The sequence below is a fragment of the Triticum urartu genome, chromosome 2A, assembly GCF_056163025.1.
Source record: "Triticum urartu cultivar PI428250 chromosome 2A, HENAU_Tu73, whole genome shotgun sequence".
Lineage (NCBI taxonomy): Eukaryota > Viridiplantae > Streptophyta > Magnoliopsida > Poales > Poaceae > Triticum > Triticum urartu.
Genome location: NC_141874.1, coordinates 108,558,589 through 108,577,400, shown reverse-complemented (window position 1 = coordinate 108,577,400; position 18,812 = coordinate 108,558,589). Strand labels below are relative to the sequence as shown.

The 18,812-nt window shown below is 43.5% G+C and overlaps 2 protein-coding genes across 2 annotated transcripts; both read left to right on the top strand.

Annotated features, from left to right (window-relative positions):
- The first annotated feature begins 1,185 nt into the window (after positions 1-1,185).
- Positions 1,186-15,700, top strand: CHR18 (chromatin remodeling factor18). The gene is made up of 24 exons (XM_087543390.1): positions 1,186-1,492; positions 2,764-2,806; positions 2,889-2,980; positions 3,112-3,167; positions 3,288-3,363; positions 4,123-4,189; positions 4,542-4,608; positions 5,089-5,155; positions 5,508-5,591; positions 5,691-5,732; positions 6,524-6,679; positions 8,241-8,318; positions 8,944-9,012; positions 9,101-9,166; positions 9,244-9,372; positions 9,656-9,712; positions 10,257-10,346; positions 11,222-11,287; positions 13,794-13,862; positions 13,947-14,051; positions 14,650-14,775; positions 14,890-14,948; positions 15,035-15,071; positions 15,313-15,700. Exons 1-24 carry the CDS (start codon positions 1,232-1,234, stop codon positions 15,457-15,459), a joined length of 2,109 nt encoding a protein of 702 aa, XP_087399516.1. The 5' UTR covers positions 1,186-1,231; the 3' UTR covers positions 15,460-15,700.
- A 146-nt stretch (positions 15,701-15,846) lies between these two features.
- LOC147984138 (dirigent protein 5-like) lies at positions 15,847-17,237 on the top strand. The gene has a single exon (XM_087543391.1). The coding sequence runs from the start codon at positions 16,421-16,423 to the stop codon at positions 17,009-17,011; it is 591 nt and encodes a 196-aa protein (XP_087399517.1). The 5' UTR covers positions 15,847-16,420; the 3' UTR covers positions 17,012-17,237.
- Positions 17,238-18,812: the final 1,575 nt, after the last annotated feature.

Sequence of the window (18,812 nt, the reverse complement as noted above, 5' to 3'; positions counted from 1 at the left end):
CTTAGCACTGTGGCAATGCCACTGATGATGTGTGCTTTGTCAGGGAAGGCGTGGCTACAGTACCGCCGCCTGGCGGGCGTTCACTATAGCCACTCCATGTCTCTTCTGATTAATGGCACACAGACTTTGAGGGAGGGGTAGAGCCGCCTGCTGGGAGTCGGCCTCCCCCTGTGCCGACTGGTCGGAGCTCGCCGCCTTCTGGCTTCTCACGGACTGGTAGGGCCCGTCGCCTGCGGGCCGTACCGATAGTCCGTAGTGGGAGCATGGCCTCCTCCGCCATGGGTGATGTGAGTGCCGCGCCGGACGGGGATGTTCGTCTAGTACGCTGCACTGTGGCCACGCTCTGCCCTGGATTCGGGGGCGGTAGGCTGCACTGTAGCCATGCCCGTCTCGTCGTAATCATGTGGGTGCTAACTTTGAGGGCGTGAGGGGCCGCCTGCTAGGAATCGGCCCGTCTCATGGCTTTCTTCTAAGGACCGTCGCCCTCTGGCAACCGGCCGCTTGGACCAGCCAGCCCTGAGAAGGCGACTCTTTGTCTTCGAGACTTGAGGGGCGCAGCCGGCCCCGATGTCTTGAATCGCCATGGGAAGCAGATGAAGCTACCCGTGGTCATTTACTCCGACAATGATGTCTTCATGGCCGGCGACGACGCCACCCATCCCAAGCCAGGCCCACCCCCTGCACGTTCGCGGTCACGCCCACCTCCCTTCTTTTTGAGCGTCGCTGCCTCCTTTGCCTTCTGTTTGAGGCGACATGCTTGTTCGCCGAGCTGATCTTTCGGGCGACTGCCTTCGCTGATCCTCCACCATCGACGTCTCCGACATCTTTTTGTACGAATCCATGCAACGACGACGACGGAAAAGGGACGAAAATTAAGGCAGAGAACGACGGGATGATAGAGGAGAGGGTTGAGAAAGTTTTTTTTATCGTGGAAACAGTGCGGCCAACTCCAAGTATGCGTGCTCCACTTCAGTTCTATGTGGACGATGGTGTCGGAGTTTTACCTGGCTCATGTCCAAACTCGCAAACTTAAATCAACATCCAAACTGGTCCACGAGCAATGTGGGACTTTATTGGATGGCTCTGCGGTGTTCCGACGCGAGAGGTTTGGGGTCGATCGTTAAAGATGCCCTAGAGTGAAAACGTGGTAAAATATACTGTGCAAAAGTTTTCGGCCCCCCCCCCCCCACCCCCACCCCCAAACAGCTCCCTCCCAAACGCCCGCCTGAAAATGGCGGGCCTAGGCGGCGCCGGCGGCTGGGGCGGCCTAGACGACGACGACTGGGGCCTAAGCGAGGAGCAGTACGCCAAGCTCGAGCAGGACGCCTACCGCGCGATTGCGGAGCGCAAGGCCTCCTCTTCCGCCGCCTCCACCGCCCCCGCAATCTCGCCGCTCCCCAACCGCGCCCTATCGCCGGCGGCCACGGTCTCTTCGCCGCTCCGGAACGAGCACCCCGCCTCCAGGGTCTCCCTGGAGTCTCGCTTCGGCAAGGTTAGGGTTTCCTCTGTTCTTTTGCTGTTTGGGAGAGGTATTTTTGGGAGTTCTTTATTGTTTGAATACTAGGGATTGGGTTTGTGCGTGACACGGAAAATTGGAAATCTTTGTTGCTGTAATGTCCAATGAATTTGGAATGACGGGCCATTTCGTGAATGCAGTACCGTTCACCGCGGTAAATCCCCTTCTTTCTTTTACCTAGCTTTTGTGAATGCAGTAGTGATTTCTTGAAAGAAATAGACATGTTCTTGCCCAAGATTCGTGGGTTGGTGATTTGGTCGGAAATGTGGCAGGGGTTTAGCTTAATGCGCTTGTATTGTGGTAAATCCGTCAATTTTCTCATGCTTTTCGAGTCAGAAATGTTTCTTTATTCTTTGTAGTTTAGAGTTAAGAGAAACTAAGCTTTCTGTTGAAGTATGATGAATTTGGACGTTGTTTTTTACCTTTTAGGCTCACCTTTTTGTGCATAGCATAATTTCAGCAAGTCAAGAACTGAGCCTACCGTTATTAAAGTATTAAGTTTGATATGTTGAAGGTATTTGATTCCATCTTTTTGATAAAGGACTATCTAGCACCTTTGAACCATGACTTGGAAGTTTAGGTCACATGGTCCAATGGTCTGGGTTTGGTGATCTGGAACAAACTTAGATGGCTATAGTTAACTTTTTTTTCAAGCGCATTTCAGTTTCTCTTGCTGACAGTGTTGCATTGAGAATTGAAATTCTATGGTTTGGAAGCTTTGTTAGGTACAACTTCTCTTGTCAAAAGATGGTAATTTTGGAAATAAGCTGGTACAAATTTCTAAACATGAGATAAATCTTGACGCAGCTATAGTCAACATTTTCTTAAAACTGCATACGATACTTTGATGGCCTTTGGGGCATGTAATGAACAATTCGTTCTTAATTCTTCAGAGCGTTGGGCATTTTTAGGAGTAGTATCATTTGCTATTCTGTTGTTTTGAGTTGCCCATCATGATAAATCTTGATGCAGATAGTGTCAACATTATATTTTGAACTGCACACAATACTTTGATAGCCTTTGGGGTATGCAATGAAAAATGCATTATTCGTTCTTCAGAGTTTGGATATTTGGGATTATTCCATTAATGGCCTCATTCATGATTCCATAATTTTGAATTGATTATGGAGATATACATGTTTGATGGAAGCAGAAATTTATCTATTTTGTGTTATATTACCAACTTCCATCTTGCCGACAAAGGAAATCTGTATACTATTCCTTATTATTCCTTCATTATTTTTCAGGTAGAATCACTTTCACCTTCTCGGCTTAGTCAACCAAACGCAGGTATACAACATTCTCTACGTTTTCTGTTTATTCTAACATGAATTGTGGCCCATCTCATTCTTCCTTTCAATTGTCATTGAAGTGAATAATATTCAGGGCAGTTGGCCTAAGATATCTATACATCTTTTCCTTCACTCTAGTGGTGTGATTGCAGCGAAGTTCCCTTATAACCAGGTACATTTCCCTTATTGCCTAACATATCCATACATCTCATTTTGCCTTTATCACCAGCGCCAAATCTTTAATCAGTTGCCATAGAATTATATAGTCTACAATATATTTTCTTACTCCCGTTTCTCTCCCAGAAACTCGTGGATGCATTTCACAAGATCCCGAAAGCTAGCTGGAATGGAAAAGAAAGGTTCCCTTATTCTATTACTTGACAGTTTCACCAGATGTTTTCTATAGCATAGTAAAGTTTGATGCCTTGTGTAAAACACATAACTTATTCCTGGTTCGGTTTTACTTGTGAAATTCTTAGGGTGTGGATGTTCCCTCCGACATCTTTGTCAATAGCGGAGGAAGTTCTTCATGCCGTACCTGGATTAGTTGTTGAGGTAACAGTTATTTTATGCACTTCGAATAGCCGTGTTGCTATTTCTAGTAGTGATCTTCTATTTTGTTTCGTTGAATTTGTTCTATTGCCTTATTGACTGGTTGGCTGAACTGCTCCGTTCCTACTCAGCCACTGAGTCATTCTCATGATGTTTATTAGCTTCCGGGTTTGAGAATATATAATACAAGTTTTTTTAGATGTTGTTGAAGAAAATACTACCCCTGTTGGTTTTACTTGACATCCTAGAATTAGACTTTCTAAAGTTTGACTGGCAATAAATTTAAATCTAGGTGGATATATTCGGAATATACCATTGGATTGGTTATTTTTCTGTGAAGTCATAACTCTACTAGCACATCTTAATGTAAAGTTGTAAAAATAAAGGGCGGAAGTTTGTAAGTAGCATCTCACAGACTTTGAAAAGTCAAAAGTGTCAAGTATTATTGTTTGTGAGGCCATTGGTGTGCGAGGTCCACTATTCTTGTTATTTCAAGGAACTTTGAGAAGCTTGTATTTTCAGTTTCTCGGAAAAAAGAACTCCATAGCCACAAGGCCCAAGACATAGGCCTCAGTGTGCTGTCGTCTGTGCAATTGGAGCCTTTTCTACATCTCAAGCAAGAGTAACTAACAGTTTCTTGCCTGTGAATAATAATCTGTTGGTTCCTGGATCCACCAAATTGGTTGTTTGATGTTTTTATTGGTAGTGCATCTATAGACAATTCGTTTTTGACCATATTATGTACATTTACTTACCTGTCAGGTTCAAAAATTGGACCCATTAGTTCAGCGGGCTTTTGATGCTGCTTTAGCTGCCAAAGATCTCCGAGGTATCTAAATTTCTAAAGTAAACATTGGAAACACCACATGCTTATATTTTTCATCCACTCGTTGCTAAGATGCTGTTTGAATGGACCAAATTACATGCACTTGAGATATTAAGAACTGTGTTACTTTCTAGTAACCTCTAGTCCAGTTATATTCATAATAGACTATGCAGAAGTAAAATATTTCTTCAACAGTTATCACATAGGTGTAAATCCAAATGACCTGTGCAAACATTTAATTTTCCCAGATAGGTCTTGCGTTCAGGTGTGAGGCTTCCATTGCCTTGCCACTTTTCTATTTTTCTCTTAAAATGCTAATCTAACTGTTCTTTTTATTGTTTTTGTTTTGCGGAAGGTTTGTATGACAAGATTCCAGCGGATGTTGAGTCAAAACTTATGCCCTTTCAGCGTGACGGAGTCAGGTATATCCAACATCCTTGCTCATAACAGTGGGAAATGTCTTTTCTTAGATTCATACTGGTGTAATGTTGAACTTAATCATGTAGTTGTCGTGCAGCTATAGGATGTTAAATGTAGCAGATAACCATGGCCCTTAATCAAGACTAGGCAGTGGCACATCAATCATAAGCTAAGCCTAATAGATTAAGCAAGAAATTGATCCTGAAATCCTGGCTGCTTTCGTCCGTCCCCAGTCTACGTATACCTCCCTGTGTACCACTGACACCTTCATGGTTCCTGGTCATGCCATCACAGTATGGTGCTGAGGGTACCCGTCAACATCTATTACTTGGGATGAAACATTATTAGGTTGTAAAATGGGATGTAAGTTGCTTATTTGGTCCTTAACCACTCAGCACATTTAGATTTGGCTGTAAAGAACTAAAGATCAGTGGTACCTTCCCATAGTTGAGCATCGTACCCTTTCTTTCTCGTTATTGTAGGTTCGCTTTGCAACATGGGGGCAGAGTGCTGATAGCAGATGAAATGGGTCTTGGAAAAACATTGCAGGTAATTTATACATTCTCTCTGGACCATAATCACTTCTTTTTCTACAACACGCAGGAGAGCTCCTTATCATTTCATTAAGATGAAATAAAAGTACAGAGAGGGGGGGGGGGTTGCAAAAATACCCCCGCCCCAAACACACACGCCACACCCACACACCCTGAAAAAACTAGCAAAGGATCGCCACACATACAGATGCACATGACCGTCTCGCCCAGGGGAAGGACTTGTGTCTGTTCGTTTTGCTCGGCAGCATGCAGTCAGTAACTTTCAAACCTGCCGAGCGAAAATGTACAAGACAACAACGTCCAAATCTTTCAGTCATTGTTTTTGTTGCCTAATTTTCTCTATGTAGGCAATTGCTGTTGCTTCTTGCCTTCATGATGCCTGGCCAGTTCTTGTTATCTCTCCATCTTCATTGCGATTACATTGGGCTTCTGTAAGTATCTCTGACTTTTAAAACTCATATTTATATTTCAACAGCAGTTTCCTTTATCCTCAAGGGAGATTTGAATTTGCTGCTTTGCGATTATAACAGATGATTCAGCAGTGGCTTAACATCCCTACGGAAGATATCTTGGTATATCCTCTTTGTTTTTCAATGTAAACACTTCTTTCGGTTTGATTGCTCTTAAAATCTCTCACCTACATGTTGCTTGATCATAAATATTCTTAACTAGATTTTCGTAATTGTTCTAAATCCCTTGCCCCATTTTTGGTTTACCAGGAACTCTACTTGTGTCAAATTCTTTCCACCAGTGAATCTGCCCCTTATTTCTATTGGACATGATCTTGTGGCACATAGAAAAAACATTATATGTCTTGCATGTTTGTTTCCTTGAATTCTAGGTTGATTTGCGTGGTCAGGTGAACAAGGATGGATATTTTTTTACTATGTTGAACATTCTATTCATATTCTTCCCCTTAACCACATTTGAGCATAATCATAACCATCTCTTAATTGTAAGACCATATTTTCTGAACATATGTTGCTTCAGTATTTCATTTCTTAGGTGAACAGAACTTAACTCTTTACTTTTCACCCTGCACTTTCTTTGAAGTGTTTTTAACTTCTTATGCCATTAAAATGTATCTTCAAAGCACTGGCTATAAGAAGCTGGTGATAAGTTGCTACAGTTGATGGTGTCACTTGCTGAAGAAATGAAGGAACTGTTAAATCATAAGCAGTTCCCAACTAAACCGCATTTATGGTAGTTGTACTGCATGTTAATAGTTCATATCATACGAATGTTTTTTGTTAATTGGAACTTGTTGTGGAAGTAAATTTACATAGCTAGACAAGTCTTAAGGAAACATATTAGATACATCTTATTTCCTTCTATCCATGGATATCAACAACAGTTTTTTCAGGTGGTGTTACCACAAACTGGAGGATCAAATAAGGCAGGATTCAGATTGGTATATTCAAACACCAAAGGAGATTTTCATTTGGATGGGATGTTCAATGTCATATCTTATGATGTAGTTCCCAAGATACAAAGCACTCTTCTGGACTTGGATTTTAAGGTATGGATTCATCTAATCTTCTGTTTCATTTATGGATATGGGCTGTGTGATTATAAATTTTCATAGAATGTGTTCCCACTTCCCAGTACACAGGCTGTTATTTACCATTTAGCTACTGAACACGTAAACCAATAGCATAGGTTTCTTGCAAAATAACTTCTTTTTTCGAGAAAACGCGAAAGACCTTTGAGTTTCTTTCCATTGAAAAGGCAGAAGTTCAGTTACAATCCTTCGAGGAGGTGGGGGGTACAAAAAAGATGAATGGAAATTAGTGAACATCCCAGGTTGAGGGCAGTACAACCCTGATCCCTCGAGTGCCAGCCTTTGCCCAGGAGGAGGCCTCGTCTTCGATCATGCCAACTAGTGTAGCGATTGAAGGTTGGGCTCCCTCAAAGACGTACTCGTTCCGGTGTTTCCAGACCATCCAAGGCATGGGCTGGGTGATAGATGCCAGACCCTTGCATTGCAGCGTCGGCGTGCCCTGTTTCGCATGCAGCCACCAATCCATTAGCGTAGCTTCATCGTCTGGTGCACGGATCGTCATTCTGAGCCAAGCTAGGATTTCATGCCAGGTTTGGCAGGTGAAGGGGCAGTCCAGCAGCAGATGCCATATACTTTCCAGGGCTTGGCGAGGCTGCGGGGATGGTGCTGGAGTCCACGGCAAGCAAGCCTATCAGTGGTCCAGCATTGATCCTGGTCGGCCAGCCAGTGGAAGAATTTACCCGCGGCAGCGCCCAGCTTTTCTACAAGAGCTTCCAGGAGTAGCACAGCGTGGACCCGTGGGAGGTGGCCAAATAGCAGGACTGTGCAGAGTAGGTGGCATTGGCAGACCACTTCCAGATCAGCTGGTCTGGCTCGTTGGAGAGGGTGGTGTGCTGCACAGCCTGCCATAGCTGCAAAATAACTTATTCGAGTATGAATCTTTAATTCTTTCACCAAATGACTGACGCGGCACCCAGCCATATGATTGATTGCAGAGCATAATCCTGCATCCAGCATTTGCAGTTACACTGAAGTAATGAACATGATTACACAGATTTCAAGTAGATGGAAAGGGCCGTGCATGTAGACTAAAGACTGCTTTTATAAAGATATTTTTAGTTATTGTTTAATGGACGCCATTTAGCATTGGATAGAGCAATCTATATATTTGACGTCTCAAGAATTTATTGTGTTGAGAGCACTGCAGCCTGTTGGCAGGATTAATTATAATTTACCCCTATTCATTAAATCAGGAGTACTTGGGGGATTGAGGTTTCACCTCTGGGACTGACAAATGAGTTTCATCTAAACCTTGTGAAGAAAGTGATAAGTTCCATTTTGTGATGATGCATTTGTTGACTCTGGTTGGTGCTTCCATAGGCAAGCACATCAATTAGGTTTCTTGCCAATGGAAAGCAAAAGGATCAACATGTTCCATTTTACCCCCATCATATGGATATTCGCTTCACTCTGTATTGTGAATATAGCGACCTCTATCATAATTGTCCTAATTACCATGAACTCAGAATATTGCTATTCATAATCCATTTATACTTGCTTTTGAATGATTTTCATTCAGATAGTTATAGCTGATGAGTCACACTTCCTGAAGAATGGCCAAGCGAAGAGAACAATCGCTTCACTTCCTGTTCTGCAGGTTTGATGTCTCTTATGAGGAAACGAGTTTTATTTCTGGAGCAGAAATTTCTTATTTTTTCGTTGTTACAGTTTAATTTGGTTGAATAGGTTTGATAAATTTGGGTAGTCTGCATCACTTCATCCCAACCAAATGCCACTCACAGTATGATCTTTGGTTCTTGTCTAGTTATTTCATACTAGCCCTTCTGATGGCCAGAATTTCCAAACAGGGTCTCAGGTCTCCGTCTTTAATTGTTCATCCATTGAGGGAATTATGAGTATAGTTATTGCAATGTTGCTGCTCTCTATCATACTAAAATATCTTAGATGATTGTTAAGTAGCTTAGTGTGTCACTTAGTTGGGGCTATGCACGGTCATTTCTCTCATTAAATGTTTCTTAGACTTGGTGCTTCCTTGGTCTGGGTGCATGGTGGGGTGTGAACAAATTTACAGTGAAATGGAGAGAGTACATGCTGTGACCTTGAATATTTTTTTCCCGTTAATACCACCAGTTCCTTAGGATGTATTGTGCTCTCTCAGGTTTCATTCCATTGAACAATTTCTTGCCTAATTACAGCATACCAAAAGATAAATCACATGACAGTATCAACAAAATTAACCAATTGTGACTTCATACTTACAGAAAGCTCAATATGTGGTTTTGCTAAGTGGAACGCCTGCCTTATCTCGCCCCATCGAGTTGTTTACTCAGGTACAGGCTGTTTTGAGATTTAGTTGCACATACTTGATGACAGGAGATTTTCCACCATAGAGAAGCAACTAATTCTCTATTTGTGCAGCTCCAGGCGTTATATCCTACTGTCTACAAGAACGTAAATGAATATGGCAATAGATACTGCAAAGGTGTAAGTACTAGCTTAACGAAATTGCTTTCTTCATTTTCTGCCACCAATTATTACTATTTACTGTGGTTCTTTCCCAGGGATATTTTGGGTTATATCAAGGCGCTAGCAATCATGAGGAGCTACATAATTTGATGAAAGCAACCGTCATGATCCGCAGGTTGAAGAAAGATGTTCTTTCGGAGTTGCCTGTTAAGCGTAGGCAACAGGTAACCTCATTGGGTTTATTTCCGATATAAAGATGAAAAATAGAACTGGACTTGCTGTATCTACAAAATTTCATTTTTGCCTTGCATCAAAGTTTACGGTAAACAATTCAGAATGATTTTCATGAGATCTGTTGATCACCAACCCTAATTGTTTCTGGGCCTTCTTGTGTTGATTTGGTTTTCTCTTTTAAATGCTCATTTTTTTTCTTATTATCTTATACAGAATATGTGGATGATCCTTTAACATCTATACCTAATGTTCGTATGTTGCCAATCTTTTCAGGTCTTTCTAGACTTAAGCGAGAAAGAGATGAAACATATCCGCGCTCTTTTTCGTGAGGTACAGTATATCAGTATTACTTTAATGTACTATCTTTTTCCTGCAAATGATACCCTGTAGACTTGTAGTCATAGCATATGAAAACTTGTAGTAATCACTTCTTGTAGCTCAACGCGTCGGCACTTCTAGCCACATTGTTTGATTGTTGGACTTAATTCTTTGGATTAATGAAGAGCTTTTATATGGGTGCTGGGACAGCCTGTCCTCTCCACTTATTTTATCATCCAGTGAGACATTTGATTCATATATACCAGAAATTATCAAAGTTAAAACTTTATGATTGATTTATATACCAGAAATTATTGAAGTTGAAATTTTATGATCTTTTTCTGAAGTTAAGCTAATCAAAATGTTATGGGTCTCTTCGTCGCACTATTTGTTGTCAACCATATATGGATGTTTGAAATGGTTAATCTTTGTTTTTTAATAAAGAAAAGAGAGATATTATATATGATAAATTGGTCCATCCTTTTATGGTTAGATCAGTTATATGATAAGGTAATATTCTAGTGCCAGAGTCGTGATGTGGTTTGTCTTTTTGTAGTTGGAGACTGTCAAGATCAAAATGCAGTCGTGTGACTCACAGGAGACGATCGACTCTCTGAAATTTAATCAAAAGAATATTATCAATAAGGTAATCTAAATATGTATATTCTGTATGCCTTTATGCTACTCTGAAGTTGGTCATCATTTTCTTGATGAACTTTTTTTGATTTTTTTCTTGATGAACTTGAAATATTCCACCCTTTCTGTTGTGAACTTAGTAAACTAAGCTGCATAAAATATAGAGGAAAAACATACTGTTGCCGTATTTCATTTACTTTTTTTCTAGGCATGTGAAGAGATATTATTTACAATTGCGTTTTTATTTTTCTAGTTGAAGTTTTTGCCTTAGACTGGGATGACGAATAAATAGGTACTTTTGCAGTTTTTTTAGGTAGGTACTTTTGCATTTCTTTATCTTCTTAGACCATATTAGGAGCAACTTTATGATAATTAAATAGTTATTTTTTTAAAATTTATATATAACTGATGCCTATTTGATGCAACAATTGATGCAGCTCAACTGCATTGCTTTGCATGAGGATAGTTAATTCTTTTTCTATCTGCATTTAATAGCATGCAGTTACACTGTTACAGTGTTATCTGTTAGACTTGATTTCGACTTTCATCTTCATTCATTCAATATTAGGAGCAATTAAACACAGGGATAGGGTTTTAGGTTCGTCATTAGTAAATTCATACATTTTGCCATATTTTCTTGCTTTATTGAGGACATATTTTTCCTTTTTTAATGTGGTGAAGCACAATTTTTATGCCATATCTTTATATTTAATATTCTTATATGCGCCTAACATGAAGATACACTGAGGACATGCATTTGAAATAGAATATATAATTCTCTCCACAGTTCTTGTTATATTATTTACTATCACAGGCTTGTATTTTCAATCTCTTAAAAGTGATTTGTTATTGGTATCACTGCTCATTTTTCATGCCTAATCGCAGATCTATAATGATTCGGCTGACGCCAAAATTCCAGCAGTGCTTGATTACCTGGCCACTGTAATTGAGGTAACTATATGAGATATTTGTAGATTGTCCTCTTAGCTACTCTAATAAGACCAGATTTGATAAAACTGTCATGACTGCCAGTTTTTGGTTCCAATTTGAGTATCATAACTTGGCTAGCTGAAGTAGACACCCCACAGCTTTTGACTAATTTATATTGAACTATACGTGCCTCACACTTCGGTGGGACCACATTCTTTGCATGCATGATACCATATGAAAAATAGAATCCATTTTTGTAGCCTACCTGTTTCAGTTTAGTAACTTTAGTTTGAGCTGAACTAAATAAGTGAATTATAAGTGGGAGCTGGTGATGCAAAGTTCATCCACATCTTTGACCTCTCTTTCCCACTATGCGAGAAAGTCTGATAAGACATAACAGTTTAACTAACTATAAAATAGAATGAAGCTTGTTCACAGACTAACTTAACCACCTCTTGAAAAATAGAATCCATTTTTATAGCCTGCCTGTTTCAGTTTACTAACTTTAGTTTGAGCTGAACTAAATAAGTGAATTATAAGTGGGAGCTGTTGATGCAGTTCATCCGCATCTTTGACCTCTCTTTCCCACTATGCGAGAAAGTCTGACAAGACATAACAGTTTAACTAACTATAAAATAGAATGAAGCTTGTTCACGGACTAACTTAACCACCTCTTGAAAAATCTCTAATGAAAATGTAGCATGACGGGGGGGTATAGTAGCCATGCTGAGGGAAAATCCAGCTTAGTTGATGATAATGTTAGGAGTAAGCCACAATGCTTGATGGTGGCTGAGTCGTCTACGCGGAGCTGGCAACGAGCAGCAGCTTCGGCCGATCAGTTAGGCAGCCGTGGTGTGCGGTCGTGCATGCATGCGGTAGATGGATAAGATAGCGTGTGTGCCGGTCAAGTAAGAGGCGTGCACGCTGTGGTTAGTTAGCAAGATTACTGCATGTGTGGAGTTAGTGGCCGGTGTGGTGGCCGGGTCTTGCGTGCGTGCGTGTGCTAGTATGTGTGTGTGTCGGATATAAAAGCGCTTGTGTACTGATTGTGGAAGGAGCCGGTGAAGCTCTCAGCCGTGATGTAGCCTATGTGCTGAATATAAATGAGGCGTTTGGGCGCCGGGGCGTTCGTCGCCGGGGCGTTGCTCGCCGGGAAAAAAGTGTGCTCTTACTTCCACCTCTGTCCGGCGTGAGAGAGAGAGAGCGGCAACAACATTTGGTATCATGAGCTTGGTGTCTTGGGCGTGCTTGCCGTGCCGGCGGCTGTGCGATGGAGCTCCGGGCCGTGTGTCGGCCCATGGAGGTGGGCGACGCTGTGGCTATCATGGCGCGTGGCGGAGGCGGCGGGCGGTGACGTCGTATGTGCGGCGACCGCGGAGGCCGCCGAGGCGCTGCGTGGTGGCGCGGCGTGGCGGCATGGAGGGCGCAGCGGTGCAGGGCAATAAGCCGCGGCGGCGAGCCGGGCGCGACCGGTGCGTGTTATGGGTGCGCACCGGACGCGTCGGGCGCGTCGGGACCGCGGGCGCGCGGTGAGCGTCTGGTGCGGTCGGGCTCGTCGGGCGCGTCGGATGCGCGCGGGACGTGCAGGACTCACTGGTGTGGTTGGGCTTGTCGGGCGCGTCGGGTGCGCGCGGGACATGCGGGACGCACTGGGGCGGTCGGGCGCGTCGGGTGCGTGCGGGGCGTCGAGGGACGTCAGGCGTGTGTCGCCGGCGGAGAAGGAGTTCGTTATATGTCGCCGGGGTCGTGACGGAGTACGGTGTGACTGGCGTCAGTGCGCCAGGTCGGGTCCGTGCGGTGTGACCGGCGTCGAAGCGCCGGTTCGGGTCCGCGAGCTGTGTCACGGCCGTGACGACGACAATGACAGGAACTGCAACAACTCTGACGACGGTGGGGTTGTGGCTTAAGGGGAGAATGTTAGGAGTAAGCCACAATGCTTGATGGTGGCTGAGTCGTCTACGCGGAGCTGGCAATGAGCAGCAGCTTCGGCCGATCAGTTAGGCAGCCGTGGTGTGCGGTCGTGCATGCATGCGGTAGATGGATAAGATAGCGTGTGTGCCGGTCAAGTAAGAGGCGTGCACGCTGTGGTTAGTTAGCAAGATTACTGCATGCGTGGAGTTAGTGGCCGGTGTGGTGGCCGGGTCTTGCGTGCGTGCGTGTGCTAGTATGTGTGTGCGTCGGATATAAAAACGCTTGTGTACTGATTGTGGAAGGAGCCGGTGAAGCTCTCAGCCGTGATGTAGCCTATGTGCTGAATATAAATGAGGCGTTTGGGCGCCGGGGCGTTCGTCGCCGGGAAAAAAGTGTGCTCTTACTTCCACCTCTGTCCGGCGTGAGAGAGAGAGAGAGCGGCAACAACAGATAATATCTTAATTGATCAATTTTTTTTATCGGTGACAAAGTATGGGAATTTAGCTAGTATGGCATAATCATCACCCAGCCTGGAATTGGAGAAGCCCTCTGTGAAATGGCTTTGATATGTCTTTTATCAAGTCATTCACATTTGACTGATGGCTTTATTTGTCAGGCTGACTGCAAATTCTTAATATTTGCACACCATCAACCCATGATTGATGCTATTCACCAACATCTCTTGGTAAGTTCCTAAGAGTTTATTTCGATTTGACCTGTTTATGATACATCTGGAGCTACTACATACCTACATACTGCCGTGTTTCAGAAAAAGAAAGTCAAATGTATAAGAATTGATGGCCAAACACCTGTAGCTGTAAGGCAAAATTTGGTCACAGATTTCCAGAACAAGGATGACATCAAGGCAGCAGTGGTATGTGCTAATCCCTATTAATTTTGGCCATTATATTCTAGTTAGTGTTCTGCCAGAGTTGTGCTAATTCCTATTAATTCCGGGCATTATATTCTAGTTAGCGTTCTGCCAGAGTTGTGCTAATTCCTATTAATTTTGGGCATTATATTATAGTTAGCGTTCTGCTGGAGTTTTTTTTTCAATGCATAGCGTTCTGCCAGAGTTAATTGCATATAAGCTGATTAATACCAACGTGTGTGCACAACTGCAAATGATACGGCATATATTTTTCGCATATTGTTCACTTGCCCACGAAAATGATCCTTGGGTGGCACAATGCTGACTGAAACTGCCAGTGAATTATGACCTTTTCTGAAGCCTTTGTGCTTCTAGAGCTGGAAGAGAGCACCAAGGCTAGGCCATGGTAGAGATATGTTTGCCTTATTCAATAATAAGGCGAACAATCACAAAGATTTGAAAGCATATGTAGTTAAGTCACAATTGAGATCACACAGCATAATGCAATGCTCCAACCAACAGACATCATTTTATAAAATTTCTGGATGGAAAGTTCTGTTTATTTATTGTGTGTAACCTCATGGAAGCCTTAACATTGCAGTTATCCATCAAAGCTGGAGGCGTGGGGTTAACTTTGACAGCAGCAAGTACAGTTATCTTTGCTGAGTTATCATGGACTCCAGGTGACATTATTCAGGCAGAGGATCGTGCCCACCGGATTGGTCAGGTGAACATCGCATTTCTTGTTCTAGCCTAATATGTGGCTTCTCTGCAGTTGATAATTTGTGGGTCCACCTTTCTGACCCTTTTTTTTCCTCTTGTTCTCTTCCCAAATTTCCAGGTTTCTTCGGTGAACATATATTACCTTCTCGCAAACGACACAGTAGATGATATTATATGGTATGCCTGAATCTTGTTTTCCATACACAACTGTTGTACTTAAGATCATCCACTGAAGTGTCTTTGCCACTTTTATTGCTCTGTAGGGATGTTGTTCAAGGCAAACTTGAGAATTTGGGGCAGGTCTGCTATTTGTCCCTCTTTCCCTCTGTCCTTGCACTTGCACACTATTTTCTTCTACGATAACCAACATTTCATTCCATCATAAGTGCATAACGATAGCTGACCCCGTTGGCTTTTCTAGTGATTTTAGTTATAATTACCCTGAAACTGTTCGGCAGTTATAATGTCCATTGAGGTTTCTCATATCAACGGTTGATATGCCATGAATGGGTCTGACAATGTGATGTTCTGTTGTCACCAGATGCTGGACGGGCAGGAGAAAACGCTGAACGTCTCGCAGATCGAAACGAGACCAAGCCCCTCGAAGCAGAAGACACTTGACACCTACCTCAAGCGATGCAGCACTTCCACGGAAGCCCAGCCCAGCCCGAAAAGCCGCAGGTTTTGATGGAGGGATCAACGCGTCGCACTGTGATCAAGTGCATGCTTTTGTTGTTTCTTGACCCGATTGGTCCTGCCGTGTATCACCGCCGTTGTAAATGTATGGTAGCACCGTCCGCATTGCCTTGTTGTATTTTGGATAGCAGTAGTATATGTGAGAGTATTGCCATCTTAGTGCCTGGAGTAATGGTGAATGGTGAATATGTGAAAGCTGTGGACATGGTAGAGTTTTTCTAGTGGACATCTTATGGCTGTGTGCATCGCAATAATGCAGAGGCTGTGGGTTAACCTCCTTTAAAAAAACAATGCATTTTTTTAGGGAAAAACAATGCATTGTTAGGGCTACTTTCTTCATTGTCAACACCTCACAGCTGGGCCAAGTATGCTGGTATGTACGGCCAAACCAACGAAGCCAAACATCGCTGGCATGCCAAGTCACAGTCGAGTGTTACTGACGAGTAAATATCATTAAACTTTTCTCTTAGAAGAGTAGTGTTGTAGTTTTGTGACCATGTTGCCTACTAAATGTGCAGTTTGGCGACATGTTTCGTAGGTAAAGTGCACGTAGGGGAGTTTTGCGCATAAGCCTATGTCAGTAGAAAAATAAATAGTACTCCCAGAGGGAGTAGTTGATGAGGTTCAAAGTGACGCGGAAATGGCACCAACGCATGTTATTTTGCACAAGTTTTCACAGCATGGTGCTGGAACAACGACACTATACCAACCACGCCATGTGTGTCTGATCGCTACCGTTACTTTTCACTCAGATTTATGCCCGGCCGGCCGGCCCCCTTTTACCGGGTCGGTCCTTTTCACCGAACCAACCCCACTAGTATTGTCTGCTCCACGCCTATATATATGCGGATTTGCTTACACAGCATGCACGAGCCGAGCCCTTCGATCAGCTAGCTACTGGCACTGCCTGCTTAAGCACATATAGCAGGCAAGAGTTGCACCGATCGACGACAATGCAAGGCCTCGCGGCATCTTCAAGGGCCGTCATGCTCGCGACGTTTCTCCTGATCGGTTTCGGCGTCGCCGCCGCCGCCGACGGCCGGAGGAGGCTCGTCTCCGGCAGCCCCGACGAGCCGTGCAGGCAGATGACGCTCTACTACCACGACATCCTCCACGACGGCGCCAACAACACGGCCAACGCGACGTCAGCGGCCGCGACGAGCCCGCCGGCGCTGAGCAACGACACCTACTTCGGCATGCTGGTGGTGTTCGATGACCCGGTGACGGTGGGGCAGGCGCTGCCCGCCGGGGCCGAGGAGGAGCCCGCGGCGCGCGCACAGGGGTTCTACTTCTACGACGGGAAGGGGTCCTTCAACGCGTGGTTCGCCTTCTCGCTCGTGTTCAACTCCACGGCGCACAGGGGCACCCTCAACCTCATGGGCGCCGACCTCATGGGCGAGGAGACGCGGGACATCTCCGTCGTCGGCGGCACCGGCGATTTCTTCATGGCGCGCGGCGTCGCCACGCTCCGCACCGACGCCGTCGAGGGGTTGCTCTACTTCCGCCTGCAGATGGACATCAAGCTCTACGAGTGCTACGTCTGAGGCTCCGAATATCACCTGATGAGATCATGGGATGCCGTAGGGAGGTGGTGGGATTAATATGCTAGTGCCGAACTGCCGATTAGGAGTGATGCATGTGTGCTGAAGCTGCTGCCGATGTGTTTGTGTTGTGATGTGCGTTGCATGTGTGGGCATGCATGTGGATCGTGTGTCATTGTCGTGTTATACGCCAATACGAGTGTAAAATGTACCGCACCTTTATCCTGTGTTATATAAAGACTCACTTTGCAAATGATAACAACCCTAGCTCATTGCTGTAGAAGTGCACGCACCGGCCAGATCACCCAAAAGCCAAAAAAAAAAAAATAGTTGATAGCATGCCTTCCACCATGGGTGAATCTATGTACCAACCAATTCCAACACTTCACCTCACGTCTAGACTCTTTTGGTGCTTAATTAGGCTAAGATCAATGTAGACCGCAATTACTTTTTTTTTGAGCATCAGTACAGACATAAGCGCTCATATACACGCGCATACACTCATCCCTATGAACGCACACACGCACACCCTACCCCTATGAGCACCTCCGAGAGACTGAGCCGGCATATCATCTTGAGATTTATGAAGTCAACGTAGGCGCCTCGTCGTCGACGGGAACGTCTTCTCCCACTGAGCTATTTTCGCTTTTTCTAACAAAAAGTTTGAGTAGTGAAGTGAAAAGAGGGTAAAGATCTCTTCCATCCTTCCTAGCTCCTTGTGCTTGCACCCTCTTGACGCTTTTTTCATACCCCAACTAGTTACCAGAAAAGTCTAAATTTATGGACAAGAGCAGAGCTGCGCCCCATGTGTTGATTGTCAGGATCAACCAGGTTAAGCTTGAGCCACATAGAAATGAGAAGATGGACAATTACCTTGATCTTGAGGTCTTGTCATCTTCTCTTCTTCTTCCTTCTCCTTCTAGATCTTAATATGATGTCTGTTTGGTCCTTCCCAATGCCTTCAGTGCTTGCTCTGATCCTGAGCTTGGGGTCGAGCTTGAGTGAGGGTGAGAGCATGAGCTTAGAGCAGCCGCGTACGGATCTCCTCTCACATGTACTCCCTCTGTTTTTATTTACTCTGCGTATTAGAGTTGACTGAAGTCAAACTTCGTAAAGTTTGACCAAGTTTATAGAAAACAATATAGACATTTATCATAATAAGTATATACGATGTGAAAGTACATTCAATAATAAATCTAATGTTGTTGATTTGTTATTGTATATCTTAATATTTTTGTTTATAAGCTTGGTCAAAGTTTGTAAAGCTTGACTTTGACCAAAGCTAATATGCGAACTAAATAAAAACGGAGGGAGTATTTATATGCACTGTGCAGTGTGCACTAAGTTGGAGGAAAATTGCCCCCGATCATGACAAAATTGCTGTAGCAACTGGACCACTGATGCAACACTGTAGTAGCAACAAATTATCGACCTACTGTTTAGATGCAAATCACAAAATATCCAAAACTAGGCATTACATATTATTTTAATGTTTTTTAGATAAAATTTTGGAGGTATTACATATATAGAATTTTGTATGGGTCAGGGTTCAGCCCATTGACTGGTCAGCAGTTGACTTTTGACAAAAACGAAAAAAAAATCCAAAAAGCAAAAAGGTTATCGAATTCAAAGAAGTCCTTGGATTTGAAAAACAAGCAAATTCAGTAATAGTTCCAAACTTTTTAAAAACATGGTTTTGAAAAAAAGTTCATGGATTTGAAAAAGGTTCATGAATTTGATTTTTTTTTCATTGATTTTGCAAAAAAGTTCATTTATTTTGACAAAAAGTTCACAAATTTGAAAA